We start from the raw sequence: 21901 nt of genomic DNA on the forward strand, positions 1-21901 counted from the left end.
TTCTTTGCAATGTCAGGGTAGCTTCAAGCTATTAAGTTAGAGCCATGGGCTAGCTTCAAAAATCCTAACCTAAGGAAGGTTCAAAAGTCAATCAGATGCCTGCAGACGGCTTGTTCTTCTTGTACTGTGTTCCTGTGATATCAGCCACGTCCTGCCCTGCTCTCCACTCCCAGGAGGAACCTGTGGTTCTGAACCCAGGAAGCAGACAGTGGGTGAAATCCTGGCCCAATTGAAGTCAAGGAAATTTTGCCACGGACATCGAGAGGATCTGCATTTCACCTAGTCTTTCTGAAACCCATCTTGTACAGGCCTCCCCAGCAATCTCACACTCTTTGGGATAACCCTGAACATTGTAATTAAAGGGTTTTTTAAAACTGGAACAAGTTTGAGTTCAACAGCTCCAATACAATTCTTTCTTTGGCATCATTATAGCCCTGAAACACCTTTTTAAACAGAATACACATTCTGGGCCAACTTTGTCCCTTTAATTTTTGCACCACTTCCATGACACAAAGGGGATGGAGAGCAGCTCCAATAGGATGGGTGGGGATTCTCTTTGCATAGAGGAAGCGGTTAGAGTATCAATGTGAATGCTTAAAGCTCTGTAGAAGGCAGTAGGATGCTTATGTATTATCCATAATAATAGTACCAAACCCTGTGCACATTAAATATTATTAAAAATGAAATATTGTGCATGCATACTTTTAAAATGTAGATAACTGTGTTGCTTTAAATTGGTGTTTCTTTTTCATATAAAAAAGGCAGAGCAAAGCTATTTATTTTGAGCAGTGCAGAAGCGCACCCAAGCCAGCCAAAATACCCAACCAGACCCCAGTAAAGTAATTCTGATTAAATCTGGTAAGAAAACAAGACAACTGCCAGACAGAACTTGTATTTAAATTTCAGCCTGCAGAATTAAAGCAGCTAATTGTAAATTCCACAGTGCAAAAACTTGGAAGTCCCTTCACTATTGCATCATAGTAGGGGTGTGTGTGTGTGATGATGGTATCTATGTAGAGTGTGTGTGTGTGTGTGTATATAACTCTAGAATTTTGGGTGGTCCAGAGAGGTTCAATATGAGCAGTTTCTCTCCCTTCCTTTTTCTCTCCTACCTTACTAATGGGTTCACTGCATCTGGATCAGATGGACCTAAAGATACCAGTAATACCTTCCTCCCACTCCAAGAGAGCAAAGAGCATTGCAGCAATGGATTGGCTTGAAGAAAGCAATATATTCTTTTAAACTCTGCTGCAACCCCTCTGTCCCACTCAATGGGTTTTAGAAAATAAAGAGCAGGTGAAAAGTGCAGTGTGAGGAGGAGGAATCATTTTATCTACACACTAGCTTACATTTGTATGGTTTTTAACTCACATGCTGCACTTAGTAGCACAATATTGGCACTATGCATTGCAGGGGAGAAACACCATGTTGTTTTAATGAACAGGAACCTGTGAGCTTGTCAAAGAGTATTTCTCTCGAAACCAGGTCTTTGAAAGAGGCATTGGGAGGGAGAAAGATAATGAAAATAGATACAGTTACTTCTTAATATTGTTTATCTGCAGAATATTATTTTTAGTTGTTTCAAGTGAAAGACTTACTGACGACATCTTTTCTCAGGAACTGGCTTTTGCCAGAAGACCAGCGAGACTTGGCCAGGTTGCTTTTTCTCCATGCAATGCTACTCAAACTTGGCAAAAACGATTGAGGTCAGACAAGAAAATAGTCTGTATACACTTTACTGTTGTATGCTGGCTACATTAATACTTTGCAATGGCATATTTTATAGAACAGTTTATAATAAGAAATATTAAAAAATTCACATCCCGTGAAAATTTAAAAATTGTAGTGGATGGCAGTGGCGAGGTATATGTTACGATCATTAGTTTTGGATAGATTCTTTTCTTTAATGGAAAGCTATCAGCTTTCAAAATCAGGTAGATAATAGCTGACTGCAGCAGCAAAGAGCAGAGGAGCAACTAAGTAAGGGCTTGAGGGGTCTGAAGCTCTCCATCCCCCCTTCTCATTCACCACCAGTCATCAGTACTGTGGCACAACAGACATGAATTTTAATGGCCCAAGTCTTTGGTTATAATGTGAAGCTCTGTCTAAGCTGAGACAGGGTCGACTCACCACACTTTTCAGCTCCTGGTTCTCACATGAATTCTTTTCATCTCTTCATTCTTTGGTTGCATCCCCTCCTTTCTGGGCCCTCTATGTAGGTCATGCTAGCAGTTACCAAGGAATCATAGTGCCTAACTCCTTGGGCATATGCCTTGTCAGTCCTAGTCAATTTCAGTAAGCATCAGGTGTACTGTTAAAGTACAGATGTGCAGGAGAATCATCCTGCTTTTCCACTCCAGAAGCACTAGTTTTCCCCCAAACGTTAGTCGGGGGAAAACAGGCACTTCTTCCACTCAATGAAGTGGCATCCCATTTGAGATAACCAATTTCTCCATCCCTATATTGTCATCTCTTTGCTGTTCCTGCTTTGATTAGGGATTTGGCGTCTCTGTTCATTGGGTTAGGTGGTGAAACTAAAAATATTATGGCAGTGACCGACCCACTCACTCTCAAGAATCCTTTCTTGTAACTGCTGGAGTATGCCTAGATATATATGGGAAGGAAATGGCGTACAGTATATACTGTAGTGTGACAATGGCAACACAGAATGAAGAAAACTCCAGAAGATCCCTTTACACCAGCCTGTAATCCTGGGAAGAGAGAGGCTCCTTGGCATGTGCTATTGGTCAGAATTCAAGCAGACAGCTGGGCACCTACTTAGTGATATCTGTGTCAAATCACTGCACAAAAAAATGAACTTGTCTTAGAAGAGCATTAGCTTCCCACATAATGACAATATCAACAACTGCCTCTAATGTTCAGAAACATTTAGTAGATGGTCTATCAAGCTATACCCTCTATTTCAACCTGACATTTTAAAAACTGATGTGGGTAGTGATAATCTCATGTCGGTTTAATCAGTATTTTGCACTGAATTTCTCATGATGTGTATATTGTATTTTTACAGTAAAAAGGGATTTATTAAAAAACCCTTTAAATTATGTCAAATATTCAATGTGTGTGTAAGAGTTGACTCTGGGATAGTGAAGCAAAAATATTTTATTAAAGACTCCTTTTAGTATTCCTTTTCACACCAAATTGTATAAGTATACAGTAATACAAGGTAATATTTTGCTTCATAACTGGAAAGTAAGCCTTAAGTATATTTTCCTTCTCTGATTTTATTATAGGTAGCACAGTTGTCTTGGATTGAGAAGAAAGTAGCTGCTACTCTTTTTGGGACTCCACCAACTTCAACAGTACAGGAAGCTTTGCAGAATTTCCTTAAGGTAGATCCTATCCAACAGTTTTCCTGAGTAGCTATTTACCAAAGATCAGCTGAACAATTTCAGCAGCTATAAATTCAAGGTTCTATCACATATTTCTATAAAAACTTTTTTTAAGTTAGTATGGAGTAGAGTAAGTAGCACTACTTATTTATTTATGTACACCTCTACCTCGATATAACGCGACCCGATATAACATGAATTCTGATATCTATCCAGAGCTCTTACAACAAAGTTAGCATTAGGGGAGCAGAGGGAGTGGAGTCAGATGCTCTCAAATATATTTTAAAGACATCTTGAACTTTCCAGGAGATAGAGGAGGGTGGACACAGAAATAAAAGAGGCAAGGAGAAGAGGGGAAGGGTGAAAAAAATCGATAAAGCAACTGTGCATAGTTCTTGCCCACTTGCTTAGAGTGAGCAATGGTTGCTTGGTTATTTGACAGCGGAGTAAAATATCACTCTTTTTTTATTATTATCTTCCAGCTGGTATGAATGGGTGAACGCTGTTGATTTTGTACCTGGGATGATGCATTTTCTTGATCCTTTTACAAGCATTTAAGAGAGAGAAGCCCCAGGACTTCAGCAAAGTCTCAAAAAATTACTTTCCCAGCTTTTGTGTGTTAACCATAAGAATTTTGCATGTATATTTTTTTAAACAGTGCTAAAGGGATTATGGAGCATTGGTATGAGATGATTCAGACAGAAGGGACCCAGCCTAAATCTTTGAGGAAGCTTTGTGCTTTACTGGAAATTGTATCTCGACCACATTAGTCTCATCACGCTATATTTGAGTCTCTGTTGTTTCCTGTATTTTATTATCCAGGCTGAAGAAATGCATCCTGGATATTCCAAATACAATTATGTGTATTTGGCAAAGGTAACTAAAACAGTTTACTTTAAAAAAAATAATTCATAGAATCTGGTATTATAGAGGGCCTGGTTAGTTTTTACACATTTTTTTTTCTTTCAGTGCTACAAAGATCTTGGCCAGAGAAGCAATGCACTGAGATACTGTGATTTTGCATCATCAGTGTTACCAGTTACCAATGAGGTGAGTACCGAAAGTGGCAATGAGTTTCTGTTGTGATTGTTGTCCTCTCTTTGGCACTCATCACTGCTGTGTCCAAATGCACTATGGTAATAAAGCTACACCACTTTACCTTTTGAAGGTGAAACCCTCCTCCTTTCTTTTTAAGCCAGTTTATTACAGTAGTTGATTCCATCTGTGTGAAATATCTGACAAAATGGTTGTTTGGGAAGCTTCCTAAAGCTTGCTGTAAAGAGTTTGGTTTATGCCAAAGAATTGACCCATTTGTAATTCATCTATTTGTATTAAACTAGCTTAAGCTCAAATTGTGTCCCTACTAGCCATGCTTGTTACCCGCACACTCTGGGGCACCCCAACTTTACCCTTCCGTGGGCTCAAAGTGTAACCCGGTTAATTTAGGTACCCCCACCCTTTCCCAATTCCTAGGCACCTATCCTTACCCAGTTCCTAGAGCTCAGGGCCACCATAGGGCTCAGGGCATAACCTGGTTAATGTAAGTACCCACCTTTGCCCAGTTTCTAAGGCTCAGAGTGGGTTTGCAGGGCCTTATACCGGTGAAAGAGCCTTACACAGTAATATCCTTAACCTCTATTTATTAACAGTTACCAAAAACAGAATGCACACGCTAAGCATACAATGCTCATCACTCCCAATAAGGCAGACAAACTTTTCCTACTGGCCAGTCAGGATCAGGTCATCCGGGGCTCCTCCAGCTTCTGCATGATATAGCCGGCAGGCTGTTGAGATCTGGCAGCTCTGATCTTGGGCTGTGTCCTGGAGTTAATTTCCAAAGAACTTCCTTTTGGACCCCAGTTTATATAGGTAAATTTGAGTCCTGCTTAGCTGTACCATAACCAAAGTGCTCCAAAACAGTATTTTTCACCAATCCTAGCCTATTACGAAACAGTTCTTTAACCAATCAGACCCCACCGCCTTAACTGATATAAATCTTGCAAAATTAGTTATGTAACAGACAGAAACAATCAAAGAACCAGACAGAAACCAGACAGATAAACAATAGAGAAGTGGGGACCATAAAGGCAAAACAATAAAAATGTATAGATTTCACAATCAAAGCTGTCAAGTGATTCCTTGCCAGACCAAATGCTATCAAACAAAGTTTTCTTTAACCATCTTAAGATCTGTTTCTTTATCTGGTGATGGTGGGCACTATTACGACAGGATCGCCTTCTTAACAGCCCAATATTACATTGTTTTGATGCGATTTAGATGGAATGTGAAGATGTGACTTTTTGCTTCTTCGCTCATGGCTGCTGCTGTCCTAATGTGGCTGCAGAAAAAGGCCTCAGATCTTACATGCGGAAAAGTTTTGCCCCATGTCCACATTTGCGCTGCCCTAAATAATTTCGGTCTCAATGACTCTGGATTCTGGATTTCTGGTTCTGCTTCTAAAAGCAGTGTACTTTGGAGCCTGGTGATTCTGCAAGACCACCAGTGCATTGTGGGTCAGTGGCAGGAGGAGGACAAGTTTCAACTTGTCTTCAGCCACACTACTGTTAAACTAGTACAGTCTGAACCAGATGAACTTTACCCAGTTACATCTGCTGAAGAAAGTCTGTTCTAATTGACTATTAGATCCTTTGTTGACCATTTGGAGTGCTTTTCTGTGTGGACACAAAGCATTCTGTAACTACTCTAGAGACTTTAACTGGTTTAATTTCTCCAGTGTAGACCAGGTCATGGCAATAAGATCCATACATATTCTCTGGTCTCCTGTAGAAGCAAGTTTCACAATTACAGACCTTCCACTGAAAATGCCTTAATGTCCTAGAGTGTCACAAGTTCAAACCTAAGCTTTATCAGCCTAAGGACCCACTGTGAGCATTGCAGATGTGGTGGGACAGGAGAGAGAGATAGAGGTGGTTCCTGAGAGGAAATGGCTCTATCCCATTCGGTTCTTGAAGTTAAGGAAATAAGACCTTTAAGTGGCCCCATAGTTTGCTTGACAACTCTGCCAAATGTTCCTGCTCAGAAGACAGACCACTGCCTGCTACACCAAGAGCAGCTTCTGGGTGGGCCTTAGTTTCAGCCAAAGTTAGGGTATATTGTAATAATATAATATATTAAATATAATTAAGCATGACATTTTCTGGTAATATTTATTGATACAAATATTAATAATCTCCTTAGCAGTGTTTCATTCTTTACTTAATGCTAAGATATGCCTTGAGTTTATCCTCTTTTTACTAAAGTTAAGAGGATCTGTCATCAGTTAGCAGTACACAGTAGATCTGACATCAGTTAGCAGTACACAGCACATTGTAGAAAAATCAAGACCAGTGGCTTTGGGGAACAGTTTGTAACTGAACTGGTTTAAGCAGAGACAGTTTAGTATGTACACATTAGTCATAGAATCATAAGACTGGAAGGGACCTCAGGAGTTCATCTAGTCCAGTCCCCTGCACTCATGGCAGGACTAAGAATGCTGAAGTTTTGCCCCCGTGTTAACCCTAGTGCTATCCACATGATGTTGCAATGAGCTCTGGCTGAAAAAGTACAGGAAATCATTTCAGATATTACACAATAAAAATGCATCAAAATAGAACAGACAGATCCCAGAAGGTTATGGTGGACACACGATCCCTCAAATACAGCAAGCCAAAAGGATCAATTCTCTTCAAGATATATGTGAAAACTGGTTGAAGAGAGCTTGAGGCAAACAGCACTATGTTAAAATGCACTAGAGAACATTTGAACACCAGCAGCATCTACATGGACCAACTAATGCTCAGCACATTAGTGTGCTTTAGAAATCATACCCTGTAGAGTGTAGCACCACACTGTGTAGACAAGCCTAAGAGTGGGGACCAATTGAGCCCCTTAGCAACAAAATACTTGTTCAACTAAAACACTTAAATTATTCACCCTTTTTTGTTTTGCATGATTTTAAAGATATCACAACATTCTGGCCCTGGATTGTTGTTTGCCTGACTTGGCTTTGTTTACATGTGAAATGTTTTGGATTAGATTTAGAAGAAAGTCCAGGAAAAAGAGACATTGGGGTCACAATGAGTAATGCAGTAAAACCAATGTGTGTGATCAAACAACAAGCAAAGTCTGTGAAACAAGTAAATATAATGTAGAGATTTGAAAGATGAATTGTGCCAAATGTCAGTCCTAATTACATCTGATTTAGAATATTGTGGATTGTTCTGTTTATTGAATAAGGGAAAGACTATTATTGAAATTGGAAAAATGTGATGGAAAAGCTCCTGAAATGATTCAGGGTTTGGAGATTAAGGTGGGAAGAATATCTAGTCAGATTAGTTTGGAGTGGGAAGAGATTGTACTAACAGTGCAGAGACTCATGGAAAGAAAATAGTAAATGGATATCAATAAAGTATCTAAAGTGGAAACAGATCTGAAAATAAGGAGGTTATAGATTGAAGATGGAGAGGAGGAGAAGCAATTCAGGCAGAATGTATTCAATGTGAAGGTTACTTCAGTATAATTGTGCAGTCTCGAGGTTCATCATCTGCCATATGGCTTAAGATGCTGTCACAGACATGCTAGAAATCTGTCATTTCCGACTGTAATCGCAGCTATCTTCTCACGTGGGTAATTCAGCAGGGGAATTCTTTGCTTATCCTTTCTTTTTTAAAGACTGGCTCTTATTGAGAAATATGTACATTTACATAAAAAGCAGAAGCATAATATAATAATACTGTGGACAACACTATCATTCAATCTGTCACTCAGGCCCATAACCTGGGTGTCATCTTTGATTTGAACCTCTTTCTAGGTCCTCATTTCCAGGCTGTGTCTAAATCTTGAAGATTCTTTCTGTGTAACATCTCTAAAATATGGCCTTTCGATCCATCCAGCTAAAACCTTTGTCCAGGCTCTCATCCCGTGTCTCGATTACTGTGACATCCTTTTCTCTGGCTGTCACAAATACAATATTGTCCCACTAATGTCCATTCAGAATGCTACTACAAAGATCATTTTCCTAGCCCATCACTTTGACCATGGCACTCCTTTCCTTGCATCCCGTCAGTGACTCTCCCTTCTCTGTCATATCAAACATAAGCTACTAGTCATTACTTTCCAGGCCATTCATGACCTATCTCCACCCGATCTATTATCTCTCATTCACTAATGGAAAGTCAAATCCCTCCTGTGAGCGACCCATGATGCCAGCCTCCATTGTTCACTTGTTAAATTTTCAAGCAAGCACCTTTGTGCTTTCTCCCATCCTGCCCCTCATGCTTGTGAGAAGCTCTCCATGAATATCCACAAAACTAACTCATTATCGTCTTTCAAACCCCTCAAAATTCTACTTTGCTCTAGGGCCTACAAAAAGCTTGACTGCAGTTAGGCAGCTGGTGTGCTGAGACCGCTGCCTATCATGCTGATGAATATTGTCTCATTTCCTTGTGCTTCCCCCCGTCTGTCTATATCCGCCTGTTGTCTCCTGTCTTGTAATTAGACTGTGAGCTCTTTGGGGCAGGGACTGTCTTTTTGTTCTGTGTTTGTGCAGTGCCTAACACAATGGAGTCTCAGCATTGCAATGTCTAACATTTAAGTCTCCTGCCACCTAATGGAATACAGTCTCAAGTTAGGCAGCTAGGATCCCTATACAAAGCATGGGGAGAGTTAGAAGCCTAAGAATGGGAGTCACAAAGGCCAGTATGTGGACAAGGAGCTGCCTAAACTAGCCAGTAGGAAATATTGAGGAGAGAGATGTGGCCTAAGCCTCAGCTGTCAAAGGGACTTAGGTGCTTAACACTGGGCCAGAAGGAGGTGCCTCATGTACTCGGGATTCACAGCCGTGAACCCTCTCCTGGAGTTAGGTGCCTAAGCCAAGTCATTCTCTTTCTCACAAAAAAATGGAGGAGGTGGTAATAGTGGCCCCTTTATATTCAATAGCCCAGTGGCTAGAACGCTCACCCAGGCTGTGGGAGACCCCGATTCAAATCCCCACTCTGTCTAATTTGCATCAGGGATTTGAACCCAGGTCTCCCACCTCAGAAACCAGTAGTTAGGGAACTCACCTGAGAGGGAGGAATCTATCCTGTTGGAACTGTTCCACTTTGTATGAAATAGTTAGATATTCACTGGAGCAGGGACTGGAACCATCACGTGAATGCCCTAACCATTGGGCGAGAGAGCTGTCTCTCTCTATTTAAGTATTTCCTACAAATTGGAACAGCTTCAAAAGTGAGACAGAGTGATCCACCCCAGAACACCCTAAATCCCAGTGGTTAGGCACACCTGGGAAGGGAAAGAGATCTTGCTCCACATCAGGCAGAGTAGGGAATTGAACCCTGGTCTCCTAGATCTTGGGTGAGTGTTCTGAGTATGAGGGGCTTGCTGTTGCCAGCGCCATCACCACCTCTTTGTCTCGGGCTGCGTTTTTGGTGGATGGGTGCAGGCAGTTGGATAGGCGGCTTCTGAAAATGCCTACCGGATTGGGCCCTGCAGGTGAGATAGGCAGGGGAACACCTGGTTTGTGGATCCTGGTGGAGTATAGTCACCAAGCTGTTGGAGGTCGTCAGGAGACTTTACCAGAGGAAACTTAGGTGTCTACCGGGTTAAGCAGCAATTGAGTGGGTCTTTTGAGGATCTAAATTTTGGGCTTAGGTTCCTAAAGTGGCAGTTAGGTGCCTAGATCCCTATGTGGATCCAGCCCTATATGACAAAGTCCCTGGAGTGATGCAGCAATGGGTTTTAAGGAACAAGCACTTAGAGCACTTTATGGTGCAATTTACGCTGCTGCATAAACGCTAGAAATAATAGTCAATGATGGCCTGATTTCTCAGAGCTGCTGAGCACTCACAGCTTGCACTGAGTTCGGTGGGGGCTACAGGTACTTAGCGTCTCTGAAAATCAGGCCATTATCATATTCATGTTTGTCCCTAATGAATTTTGATCTTAGAAAACATAGGCCCAGATCTTCAGCTGGTTTAAATGAACATAGATCTGGGACAGGAGTCACATCCAAATATCCTCTTTTTCTCTGCTCTCCCCGCTACAGAATATGCACTTATTCCCAGGGGGCCATTTCCAGCTTGGAGCATCTCTAAATAGACAATATCCCTCATGAAGGAAAAAAAAAGTCAGTGGGCCAGTTTCAAACTGGGAGTAATTCTTCAAAGGGGGCACAAAATAAGTCTTCAAGTAAAATGACAAACTATTTCTCAAAGAGAATGTATTATCCTTCAGGGTCATTGTTCCCGTAAGTCCCTATATCTTGAGGTTTTGGAAATGGGCAACTTGGCATCTCTGAACAAGGGGCCACAATCATGTACACAGTCTTTTTTAAAGCAAAGGAATACAGGAGTAATGTCATGAACTAGATTTGGGGGTTAAATTGGTGGTACAGCACTATATTAGATTTCTTTTCCTTTATCCCTTGTACTAAACAGAAGGCTTTGATGAATCATATGGTCTTCCACTGGTTATAAATCTTGTATTGTAAAGGGGTGTTGAACAGTTAGAAGTGCATGAGACATTACGTTGTCCTGTTTGTCTCTGGTTGCTCTCCAGGTGGATAACCTCAGGGTCCTGGGAAACATTTGCCCTCTCAATAAAACAGGTCCTAATGTTCAAGGCTGTGTGTGAACTATGGTTGAATGCATAATGGCTAATCTGTTTGGCCAGTGGTCATTACGCTACCATTAGTTTGAAATGTGCTTTGAGAAACTGTGAGTGTAAAAGGCATTATATAAATTCTGTCCAAAGCAGATGTGGTGGACTACCAAAATGAAAACAGTACTTTTTGAAATCTTGGGAGAAAAATGCTATAATTTATTTTGAAAATATGAACAGTCATTTGAAATTTAAAAAGGAGGTGTGAGTGTGTGTATGCATATAGTATTAAAATACAGTTCTCATCAGGCAAAGGAGGCCTAGTATTGCAGAACTGAGAACACTGATTCCTTGTTTTTAACAAAGAATCTTGTATATCGTCAGTGGTGAAACTTGTAGCAGCAAGAACCTAAAAGTATAATTTTAATATGTCCAAGTATAAAAAGCAAAACAGGAAAAATAATTAGCTTTTATATCCTACATGTGGGCCACAGTGAAGGTACCATGCTTGCCTATTGGGAACAATGAATTCATCGCTAAGCAGTATAATAAAAGATTTAGTGACATGTTCCCGCAAAAAATTTGAAGGTTCCAATCATTCATGGCCTCATATAAAAATAAACATGAGGAACTATGGTTATAAACGCCTGCCTCCCCGATTCCCCCCCCAAAAAAGTGGTAGTTTCAGAAGAGCTGAAAACAGCAAAGCAGGAAGAGCTATCCAGTTACACTGGGAGATTTATCAAATCCAGAGAAAAATTATATTAAACTGGAGTTAAGATTGAGACTATATATAAATATATTAATGGTGGTACAATGTATCAGAATACTGTAGTTATCAAAAAACTACTAATGAAAACACAGGAAATTCAGAGTTAAGGCTAAACATCAAAGAAACAAGATGGGTGAGGTAATATCTTTTATTGGACCAACTTCTGTTGGTGAGAAAGACAAGCTTTCGAGCTACACCTGAAGAAGAGCTCTTGTGTAGCTTGGAAGCTTGTCTTTCTCCCCAACAGAAGCTGGTCCAATAAAAGATATTACCTCATCCATAATCTCTCTCTAATTCCTGAGACCAACATGGCTACAATAACCCTGCAGACATAAAAGAAACACACATTTGAGTGTTATAGAAATGCACAATGAAGACCTTGTCAGGAGACAGGGCCATAGGCAGTCATGCCTAGTGGTCAGAGTCCAAATGCCAGAGCCCTGGGTCGAGACAAGGCCAGAACCAGGGTCGAAGGTCAGAACTGGAGTCAGAGGCCAAATGACAGAGCCAATAGTAAAGACCGAGTCAGAATCAAGAATCAGAGCTGAGGATCAAAACTGGATTACCAGGGGTCAGGGATGGCAGGAGCAGGTCTGGTTCTGAGGTAGGAGCAGGTCTGGGACAGGATGGGAACAAGGCTAGATGCAGGGCAGGATTTGGGCTGGAGCTGTGGAGGAGCAGGGCTTGGTGAGAGGCAAGCACAGGGAAGCAGAGAGGGCGTGGGTGTATTTAAGAACTGGCCTGCTAGCTTCCTGAGCTAATCAGGCAGGGCAGTCCATCAGGCAGCCTAGCTGGCTCGTTAGCGTGTCAGGAATACTGCAGCTGCAGGGCCTTACAGGAACTGACAGGCATCCTCTGCCTGATGACCTTAGTAGATGAGTAGGAGCCAGGGACTTACTAAGGGTTACAGCAGCTCATGCAAATATTAAAAATCCATGAGGAGGAGGCAGATGTGACTGGAAACAAGGATTAAGATCTGGAACTTGTGGGATCAAGAGTAGAGGGCAGATGAGTCAAGGTACTAAGCTGGGAAATGTGAAAATCTGAAGAATCCCTTGATATTGGACAAGAATGCAGCAACAGGGGAAGAACTCAGCCTGTGAGGTTTTTTTGTGTATATAAATCACCATGACAGACCTCCCTAGTGATAGATTCACATTTTCAACTGTCTGCATAGGAAAGGGCTAAAGACACTCACATATATATTTTTGCACTATATGTGTGTGTGTATATATAAATAAAATAAATGAGTGTGTGTATGAGAGAGAGCTGCAACCTCCATCAGTCATTTGACCCCTTTGAAAGTTTGCTGTACCACAACAGGCCATTTTGATGTTCGTAATACTCCTGTATCATCTTAAATGTGCTTTTCCCAATCTCAAAAACTGTTCACCCTTACTAGGTCTTGCCAAGATATTTCAAATAAACCTAATTTGAAATTTCTGTGACAAGTTTGTAGATATGGCATGGGAGTACAAAAGTACCAAATGTTAAGTGGAAATTACCTTTATTGAGCATTTGGGATTGGGGAGGAATCAGGTTTATCGTCAAAAATAAGTCTCAAGGTCAACCATAGAGAGGCTGCCTCTTTTCCATAATCCTGCCATGGGAAGAGAGCTAGAAATCTTGGTAAACCACCATGGTTGTATGATTGGAGCAGAAAAGGAGGGCATGGGTTATATTCTGTTTGTGGAGAAATTGATACCAAAGGCATTAGATATTGATTTGGTCGGGGATTCCATTTGCACTGAATGTGACTGTTTGAATTTCAATGAAGGGCCCAACCAGAATAGGCAATCCTGGGGGCGCCATAATTTACTCTTACAGACTAACAACTGAAACATGCCGCTTAAAAACAGACCATATGTTATAAGGTTCTAAATTTATAAAACAGAAGGTTAACACCTTCTATATTCTCCTCCTCTTTATAATCTACACAGTTTTTAAGTTATTGCCAAAAGGCTTGACTTTTTCTATTGCTTACATTCTTCACAGTCCAAAAAAGTATATGGAGAGATGACCTGGATATTTGCATTTTTTTGATTGGGGGCACACACTTGTGTGGTGATTTTTGTACATATGAATAACGTATCCTACATTTATGTATTGAGTGTAACATGTTATGATGAAACTGATGATTAGTTTATTACTAAGCACTCATGGCAATATCCTCTCAAATGTAAGTAGGGTGACCAGACATTCCGAAATTATCGGGACCATCCTAATATTAGGGGCTTTGACTTATATATGCCTCCTGCCCTGAAAAAAAAAAAAAAAGTGGTCCCGATTTTTCATACTTGCTATCTGGTCACCCTAAATGTTTGAACATAGTTGTCAGTGCTATAAAAATATGATGGATTGCAGCAATCTTCAAAGCATGGGCCATTTTGGTGCACCAAGGACTAGTTACGGGCGTGTAGGAGAAATATAAATTGAGATGGCAGCACAGGTCAGGATTGAACGGAGGTGCAATTAGTTTCATTTTCCTGAAGGGAGGCTTGCCTTTCAAAAAATTGGGATATGCTGCTGCTAACTACTAAAATGAAACCAAATTAATTGGTGAAATTTGGTTTTTGAGGTTGGACAAAGAGCCAGTCAGGATATAAAGCTTTACATAACTAATGGTCAATCTAAATTGAACCTCAAGTCATTTGTAGAAGACATACCTCTGAAACACAAATCCTAGCAATAGCTGAAATATGAGTTTTCAGTCATTTTTATGTTAATTTTTTAAATAAAGTATAATTAGAACATGCAGCATTACGAACAGTCAACTGCATGTTTTTCATTTTGGTGGCATTGATAATTAGGAGCCTTGAGAAATCATTTCCAGAGGAAGACATTAGAAATATGTGAGACCGTAAAACACCCCGTCTTGTGACTTACAGCAACAATGTAGAAAATTGCAAGTGGGTGACTGCAGTGATTTACTGAACTATCTAAGGAGGAAAGCAATATTATGAAATTATATTTAAACTGATGACTACTGCAGTTTTGCTTATTATGTATGAAGTGCCTGTGGTAGTTATTAAATTGGGAACAGGAAGCATTTAGTTTATATAACTAAATATATTATCCACAAGAGATTTTACTCTAATTGGCCACCATTGTGTGTGATTGGGTCTCTTGTACTGTACTTGAAGGTGTCTCACGGAACTATACAGAAATTGTATGGCTATAACCAGAAGTCATGAGTGGTTCTCAAAACATGGTAACGTCAATGCTGTCCATTTAATGAATATTAGAGTATAGTTTTGGACCCTGATGGCCAAACTCTGAACTGATTAAACAAGCCTTGTAGCCCCATTGACTTCAATGAAGTCATACATGATGGATAGCAGTATAGAATTTGGCCCTAATAGCACAAAGTTATGTTCTGGTTAACTGGTGTACCCATTTTGCAATGTTGCTGTGGTGTGTCGACTCCCAGTGATGCACAGTTGGGGCTTTATCACTAAACACACACAAGTATCTGTTGTGCTGAGTGTTTCATGCATGAGGAAATAGTTAGCTGAGAGATGGGAGGTAAAAATAAAGATTTTTATCTTTCTCCCATATATTTATTTGCAGTTAAAGAAAAACATTCAGAAATTAGCTGCAAAACACCCGCAGACTAGGGCCAGCAAACCTCTCTCCCCAACAATCTCTTCTCCCTTTCTCAACAATCTCGCTTTCCTCTTTGCCCCTTTCTCAGCTGCCTCTCTTTACTTTTTCTATCTCTAATCCCTCAGATCTTTCTCTCCTTTGCTAAATTCCCTGAAGTTGATGGACGAAAGAGAGACATTTAAACAGGAAGAGAAGAGAAGGGGCGGGCGGGGGGGAAGCGGTAGATGAGCCCATGACCTTAAATGTTCCTTAGGGAGCAGTTTATGGCCCACAGAACATATGGAGCTCACATTTGATTGTAAAAAATATATTAGAAGCATTTAACCAATGTGTGTTTTTCAGTAGAAAGTCAAAGTTGAAAATGGCAATTGCCTCTAGCTGAGTAGGTAGGACCAATCTTCAGCGTAAGAGTGAACAATGGAGTCTCTTGCCATCAAACTGCTTTCCTGGTCTGACTAAATCCTACAAAAGGAGATCAAGGCCTTTCCATCCTCCCAGCTACAAATGAATCAATATGATTGTTCATCCCTGGAAGATCAGAGATCCAGTGAATTTCTAAAATGCCTTATGGGAGAAAGCTGTGCAGATTCAGGACCAGGGATCCTCTCCTACCACAACAATCAGTGATCTGCTCCTTTACCTCCACATTGCGCCTATGCGTGCCAGATTGACTGCCCTGGAATCTGAGCTCTTCCTCCATAAAGCAGGGTCACAGTCAACAGCAGTGCAAACTTCTCTTCCCTGCCAATGTGCCACAACTCTCACTTGGAGGGACCGCATATAAGGGTGACATAATAGCTCTGTTTCTATTCAGTGTTTGGTTTCTTTGTTGTTATTGCCAGCAAAAATCCCAATAGTTGTGCTTTATGAAGTGTGGTCTCTTATCACTGGATGGAACAACTCAGTTCACATAGGCCATCAAATAGTCTTCATGCTGTTACCAATCTCTTCTTTCAAGTAGTTTTTAGAGCAGTCACATTTTGGTTTCTTTCTCTAATTTCTTTTCTTAGCAGCAGAGGCAGATGCAGGAAAGATTGCCCAACCTTTAGCTTTGGGTGCGTTGCAACTATCTGAAAAGATTGCCCAATGTATTAGTCTTGCTTTTCTTCTAAGGAAAGAGAGAAATATGCAAGACTATTTTGGAGATTATTTTTAAAAGGGATAATTTGTGGTGTGAATAAAGAACTCAGTCCGTCTTTGAAATACTGAACAAAATTCACTAGGATATGACAGAACCTGAGTCTGTATTTATAGCTTTGGGCTGAGAGAATTGTGAAAAGACTAGGATTAAATAGAACTATTTTTTTCCTAACTGTAGAAAGAAAATGTCTGCGCAGTTACTTCTGACTGTAGCCCTGAAAATCATTTCTGAATTCCATTGAATAAACAGTCATAAATTTGTAAACCTATTATACTTCTTCTGAACCAAGATTGTGGCAGTCTCTTGATGCGAGGATTGTGTGTTTTCCAACTCTGTATTAAGAGCCTTAGAACAGACACTCTGAGGGGGTGCAGTGGCATGGAATTTAAGAGGTGCAGGATATAATGTGATATTTCTTCCTGTTACTAAGAGTATTTTGGCAAGAGTATACAGGCTGTACAATACGTGCCTTTCAAGACTCTGATAAATGATTAGGTGGATAGTTTAGCCTATTGTTGCCAGTGAGAGCACATATTCAAGGGACTTGTACAGCTAACATATTAATGCCTTAATCTGGCCTGATAGTATAATATAGTTTGACATTTCTTGCATATGTTTTCTATCAGTTTCAAATATTCTCTTTATTCCACCATGACATTATAGACAACTAACCAAAATAAAGAGGAGCAGGAGTTTATTCACCCGTAAACTATATTTTAAAATGTTCTGTATTTTGTTCCAGTTCTTTGATTGAATAACGCAGTGATCCTGAAATTAAGTGATTACTTCACTGGTTTGGTCTGCAGAATTTTCTTTTAGAAAATTTCCTTTGCAGAAAGAACAGGAGTACTTGTGGCACCTTAGAGACTAACAAATTTATTTGAGCATAAGCTTTCGTGGGCTACAGCCCACTTCATCGGATGCATAGAATGGAACACACACAAAGAAGATATTTATACATACAGAGAACATGAAAAGGTGGAAGTAGCCATGCCAACTGTAAGAGGCCAATCAATTGAGATGAGCTATCATCAGCAGGAGAAAAAAAACTTTTGAAGTGATAATCGAGATGACCCATAGAAGGTGTGAGGATACTTAACATGGAGAAATAGATTCAATTAGTGTAATGACCCAACCATTCCCGGTCTCTGTTTAAACCTAAGTTAATTATATCTAATGTGCATATTAATTCAAGTTCAGCAGTCTCTCTTTGGAGTCTGTTTTTGAAGTTTTTTGTTGCAAAATTGCCACCTTCAAATCTGTCACTGAGTGGTTAGAGAGGTTGAAGTGTTCTCCCACTGGTCTTTGAATGTTATGTTTCCTGATGTTAGATTTGTGTCCATTTATTCTTTTGTGTAGAGATTGTCTGGTTTGGCCAATGTATATGGCAGGGGGCATTGCTGGCACATGATGGCATATATCATGTTGGTAGATGTGCAAGTGAATGAGCCCCTGATGGCGTGGCTGATGTGATTAGGTCCTATGATGGTGTCACTTGAATAGATATGTGGACAGAGTTGGCATCGGGCTTTGTTGCAAGGATAGGTTCCTGGGTTAGTGTTTATGTTGTATGGTGTGCGGTTGCTGGTGAGTATTTGCTTCAGGTTGGGAGGCTGTCTGTAAGCGAGGACTGGCCTGTCTCCCAAGATCTGTGAGAGTGAGGGATCATCTTTCAGGATAGGTTGTAGATCTTTGATGATGGGCTGGAGAGGTTTTAGGTGATGGCTAGTGGCGTTCTGTTATTTTCTTTGTTGGGCCTGTCCTGTAGTAGGTGACTTCTGGGTAGTCTTCTGGCTCTGTCAATCTGTTTTTTCACTTCAGCAGGTGGGTATTGTAGTTTTAAGAATGCTTGATAGAGATCTTGTAGGTGTTTATCTCTGTCGGAGGGATTGGAGCAAATGCGGTTGTATCTTAGAGCTTGGCTGTAGACAATGGATTGTGTGTTGTGTTCTGGATGGAAGCTGGAGGCTTGTAGGTAAGTATAGCGGTCAGTAGGTTTCCGGTATAGGGTGGTGTTTATGTGACCATCGCTTATTAGCACAGTAGTGTCTAGGAAATGGACTGCTTGTGTAGATTGGTCTAGGCTGAGATTGATGGTGGGATGGAAATTGTTAAAATCATGGTGGAATTCCTCGAGGGCTTCTTTTCCATGTGTCCAGATGATGAAGATGTCATCAATGTAGTGCAAGTAGAGTAGGGGCGTTAGGGGACGAGAGCTAAGGAAGCGTTGTTCTAAGTCAGCCATAAAAATGTTGGCATACTGTGGGGCCATGCGGGTACCCATAGCAGTGCCGCTGACTTGAAGGTATATATTGTCCCCAAATGTGAAATAGTTGTGGGTGAGGACAAAGTCACAAAGTTCAGCCACCAGGTTTGCTGTGATATTATCAGGGATACTATTCCTGATGGCTTGTAGTCCATCTTTGTGTGGAATGTTGGTGTAGAGGGCTTCTACATCCATAGTGGCCAGGATGGCGTTTTCTGGAAGATCACCGATGAATTGTAGTTTCCTCAGGAAGTCAGTGGTGTCTCGAAGATAGCTGGGAGTGCTGGTAGCGTAGGGCCTGAGGAGAGAGTCCACATAGCCAGACAATCCTGCTGTTAGGGTGTACAATGTTGTACAATTGTTAGGGTGTACAATGCTTGGGATGATGGGGCACCCAGGATTTCCAGGATTATGGATCTTGGGTAGCAAATAGAATACATCTGGTCGGGGTTCTAGGCATGTGTCTGTATGGATCTGTTCCTGTGCATTTTCAGGGAGTTTCTTGAGCAGATGGTGTAGTTTCTTTTGGTAATCATCAGTGGGATCAGAGGATAATGGCCTGTAGAATGTGGAGTTAGAGAGCTGCCTAGCAGCCTCTTGTTCATATTCCAACTTATTCATGATGACGACAGCACCTCCTTTGTCAGCCTTTGCAGAGTTATCTTGGCTGTTGAAGAAACCATGGCTTCTAATTTTGGAAATACTGGTACAAAACACCTGATGTGTGCATGCCTATGCTTGGTGCATGTGAACCCCGAACTTGTGTGTGTGAATCAGGTGTTTTCACCCCTACTTCTTTGTGTGCATCATGTACAGACTTTTAAAAATCTAACTTTATCTGAATTGATACTGGCTTTGTGAGTTGAAGATGTGTGCATGGGCAGGGAGAAGTAATACACAGGTAGCAATTTTCAGGAGAAATGTTTCAATAACTAGAATATCATATTTTAGTGCTGATATTTTGTATAAATACACCCCACCTTTGCATAATGGATTATATTTAATGGCCAAAACTTAATCATTTTTGACCTTCAAAAGAATTCTGTTGGCCAGGTTTTGCCTTTAGGCACAGCCTTGTATAAGCTGTTCACCTGTATACTGCCCTAGGAGGAGCCCAAAGTTCTTTCCCTGCTCCCCACTTATTTCCAAGTGAGAGTAATCTGCTGTAGTATAGCAGTAGCAGATTACTACCTTTTGCTCCCATGCTGCTTCAATTTACTGGCTGTAGTGTTGGGGCTTGGGGGGGAGATAGCTCAGTGGTTTGAGCATTGGCCTGCTAAACTCAGCATTGTGAGTTCAATCCTGAAGGGGGCCATTTAGGGATCTGGGTCAAAAATCTGGCTGGGGATTGGTCCTGCTTTGAGCAGGGGGTTGGACTAGATGACCTCCTAAGGCCCCTTCCAACCCTGATATTCTGTGAAAACTGTATCACTCCTCACTCACATGTACAGGGGAGGGGGAACAACCAGGCATGCAGCCCCTTCTCTTTCACTCCATGCCTGGCACAGGGAGGGCAGGGTATATCAACACATAGGGTTAGGGCAGGATCTGGCCCTAAATCATTAGGTATGTTTCTCACATTTTCTTGATAATTGGATAATAGAGTTCCAAAGAAGAGTCAGAGAAGCATCCTCTTAGACACTGTATATTCACAGCATACAAACTTCCACACAAAATACAAAGCCAAACGTCTTTTGACCCACACTGTACCCATAAAACTGTGGGCCTCGCACCACTGCTTCCATACTAAGGATATTACTGGTAAGGTGGAAGTGCTTTGTCAGAGCTGTATGAAGAAGGCTGCCATGGGCTCTATTTTCCCTCCCCTTCCCCCCCATGTTTTACTTTTGTGATCACTGAAAAAGTCTCTTCCCCCCCCCCTCCACCCCCCATTTTACTTTTGTGATCACTGGAAAAGAAAAATTAACTAGTTCTACAATTTGTAGTTTTGGACATTCCATGGCTATTAAATGTATGTAATATCTTTTGTTACTAGAGAAATGTACATGAGCACATATTAGCATGATAAAACAAACTGTAACACACGGGGCATTCCACATCTAATCGCATGTTTGTTTGTTTTCCTGTTTTAGGATAAAGAGGCCCAGAAAGATTTAGAAGCTTTACTTCTAACGCTGCAGCTGTGACAAAAAGCACTTTTAGCTCTTCATGCTGTGATGATATTGTAGAAGAACCATAGAAACTAGTCACTGGGAGTCTGATCCAAAGCTCATTGAAGCTAGTGGAAAGACTACCATTGACTTCAGTCATTTTTGGATCAGGCCCTGTAAGTGGATGGCAATTCGGGTATGAAAATGATGCATTCTATCTTTTTGATTCATAGCTTTATTTTTAATTTTTGGATCTACAGTTTGTTTTAAATTATTTTTGCTGGAAGTATAATCTTTCATTATGAAGTCCACTGCTGGCAATGGACAGCACATAGGCAAGAACGCCAAATGCATTAACTGTGTTCTTGGAATGATTAATCAACTAAACTGCAATGCTAGCACAGGATTATGTGGAGCAATTTATTTGTTTCTACATGAAATTATGTTTCTACCAATTGATCTATATAAATGTATGTGAAGGTACATAATAAACATATGTATGTGTGTTCCTCTGCTCTTATTCACAAGAAATGTATAAGAATGATGGAAGTTAAGGAAAAAGGGATAGTCTTAAAAAACCTATTTTTACTTTAGCCTATTTTTGATGGAAATGTGAAAACTTTATAAATCATGTTTTAAAGTCATATTTTATGTTACTTGAAAGGAAAATATTAAAAATTGGACCAATGAAATGAAATATTGTGGTTAAATCTGTTAGAATTGTGATACATGATCCCCACCAGGTAGATGAATCCTGGTCATTTGTCTTTGAATAATAGCCTGTTGCGGTATTGTCAGTCTGGCTTTGAGAGCCCCTCCCCGCCATGTGTAACATTTGTTGATCTTTCATGTCATTTGTGTAATGTGGCTTATGTATACATATGTAATAACTGCGACATACTTCTTCTGCTTAAGCAAACCGAGAGTTTATGGAATAGCAGGAGTCTAAATAATACAGGAAAGGCAGAGAGATCATTTTGTTTGCTCGGGGTCTGATCCAAAACTCACTGAAGTCATTGAAAAAACTCCATCATGATCTTAATCTGGATTAAAGTA

At 40.6% G+C, this 21901-nt stretch overlaps 1 protein-coding gene across 2 annotated transcripts in view; it reads left to right on the top strand.

Moving 5' to 3' along the window:
• Positions 1 to 21563, top strand: part of RMDN2 (regulator of microtubule dynamics 2) — a 54773-nt gene extending 33210 nt beyond the window's left edge. For both annotated transcript variants that reach the window (XM_024194790.3, XM_024194789.3), the window contains exons 8-11: positions 3252 to 3350; positions 4173 to 4226; positions 4320 to 4400; positions 20828 to 21563. In XM_024194790.3, the coding sequence (XP_024050558.2) occupies positions 3252 to 3350; positions 4173 to 4226; positions 4320 to 4400; positions 20828 to 20881 (288 nt within the window). In that variant the 3' untranslated portion in view covers positions 20882 to 21563. The remainder of the gene's footprint in view (positions 1 to 3251; positions 3351 to 4172; positions 4227 to 4319; positions 4401 to 20827) is intronic.
• The last annotated feature ends 338 nt before the right edge of the window (positions 21564 to 21901 follow it).

The sequence above is a fragment of the Terrapene carolina genome, unplaced genomic scaffold (assembly GCF_002925995.2).
Source record: "Terrapene carolina triunguis isolate 2854851 unplaced genomic scaffold, T_m_triunguis-2.0 Scaffold85, whole genome shotgun sequence".
Lineage (NCBI taxonomy): Eukaryota > Metazoa > Chordata > Testudines > Emydidae > Terrapene > Terrapene triunguis.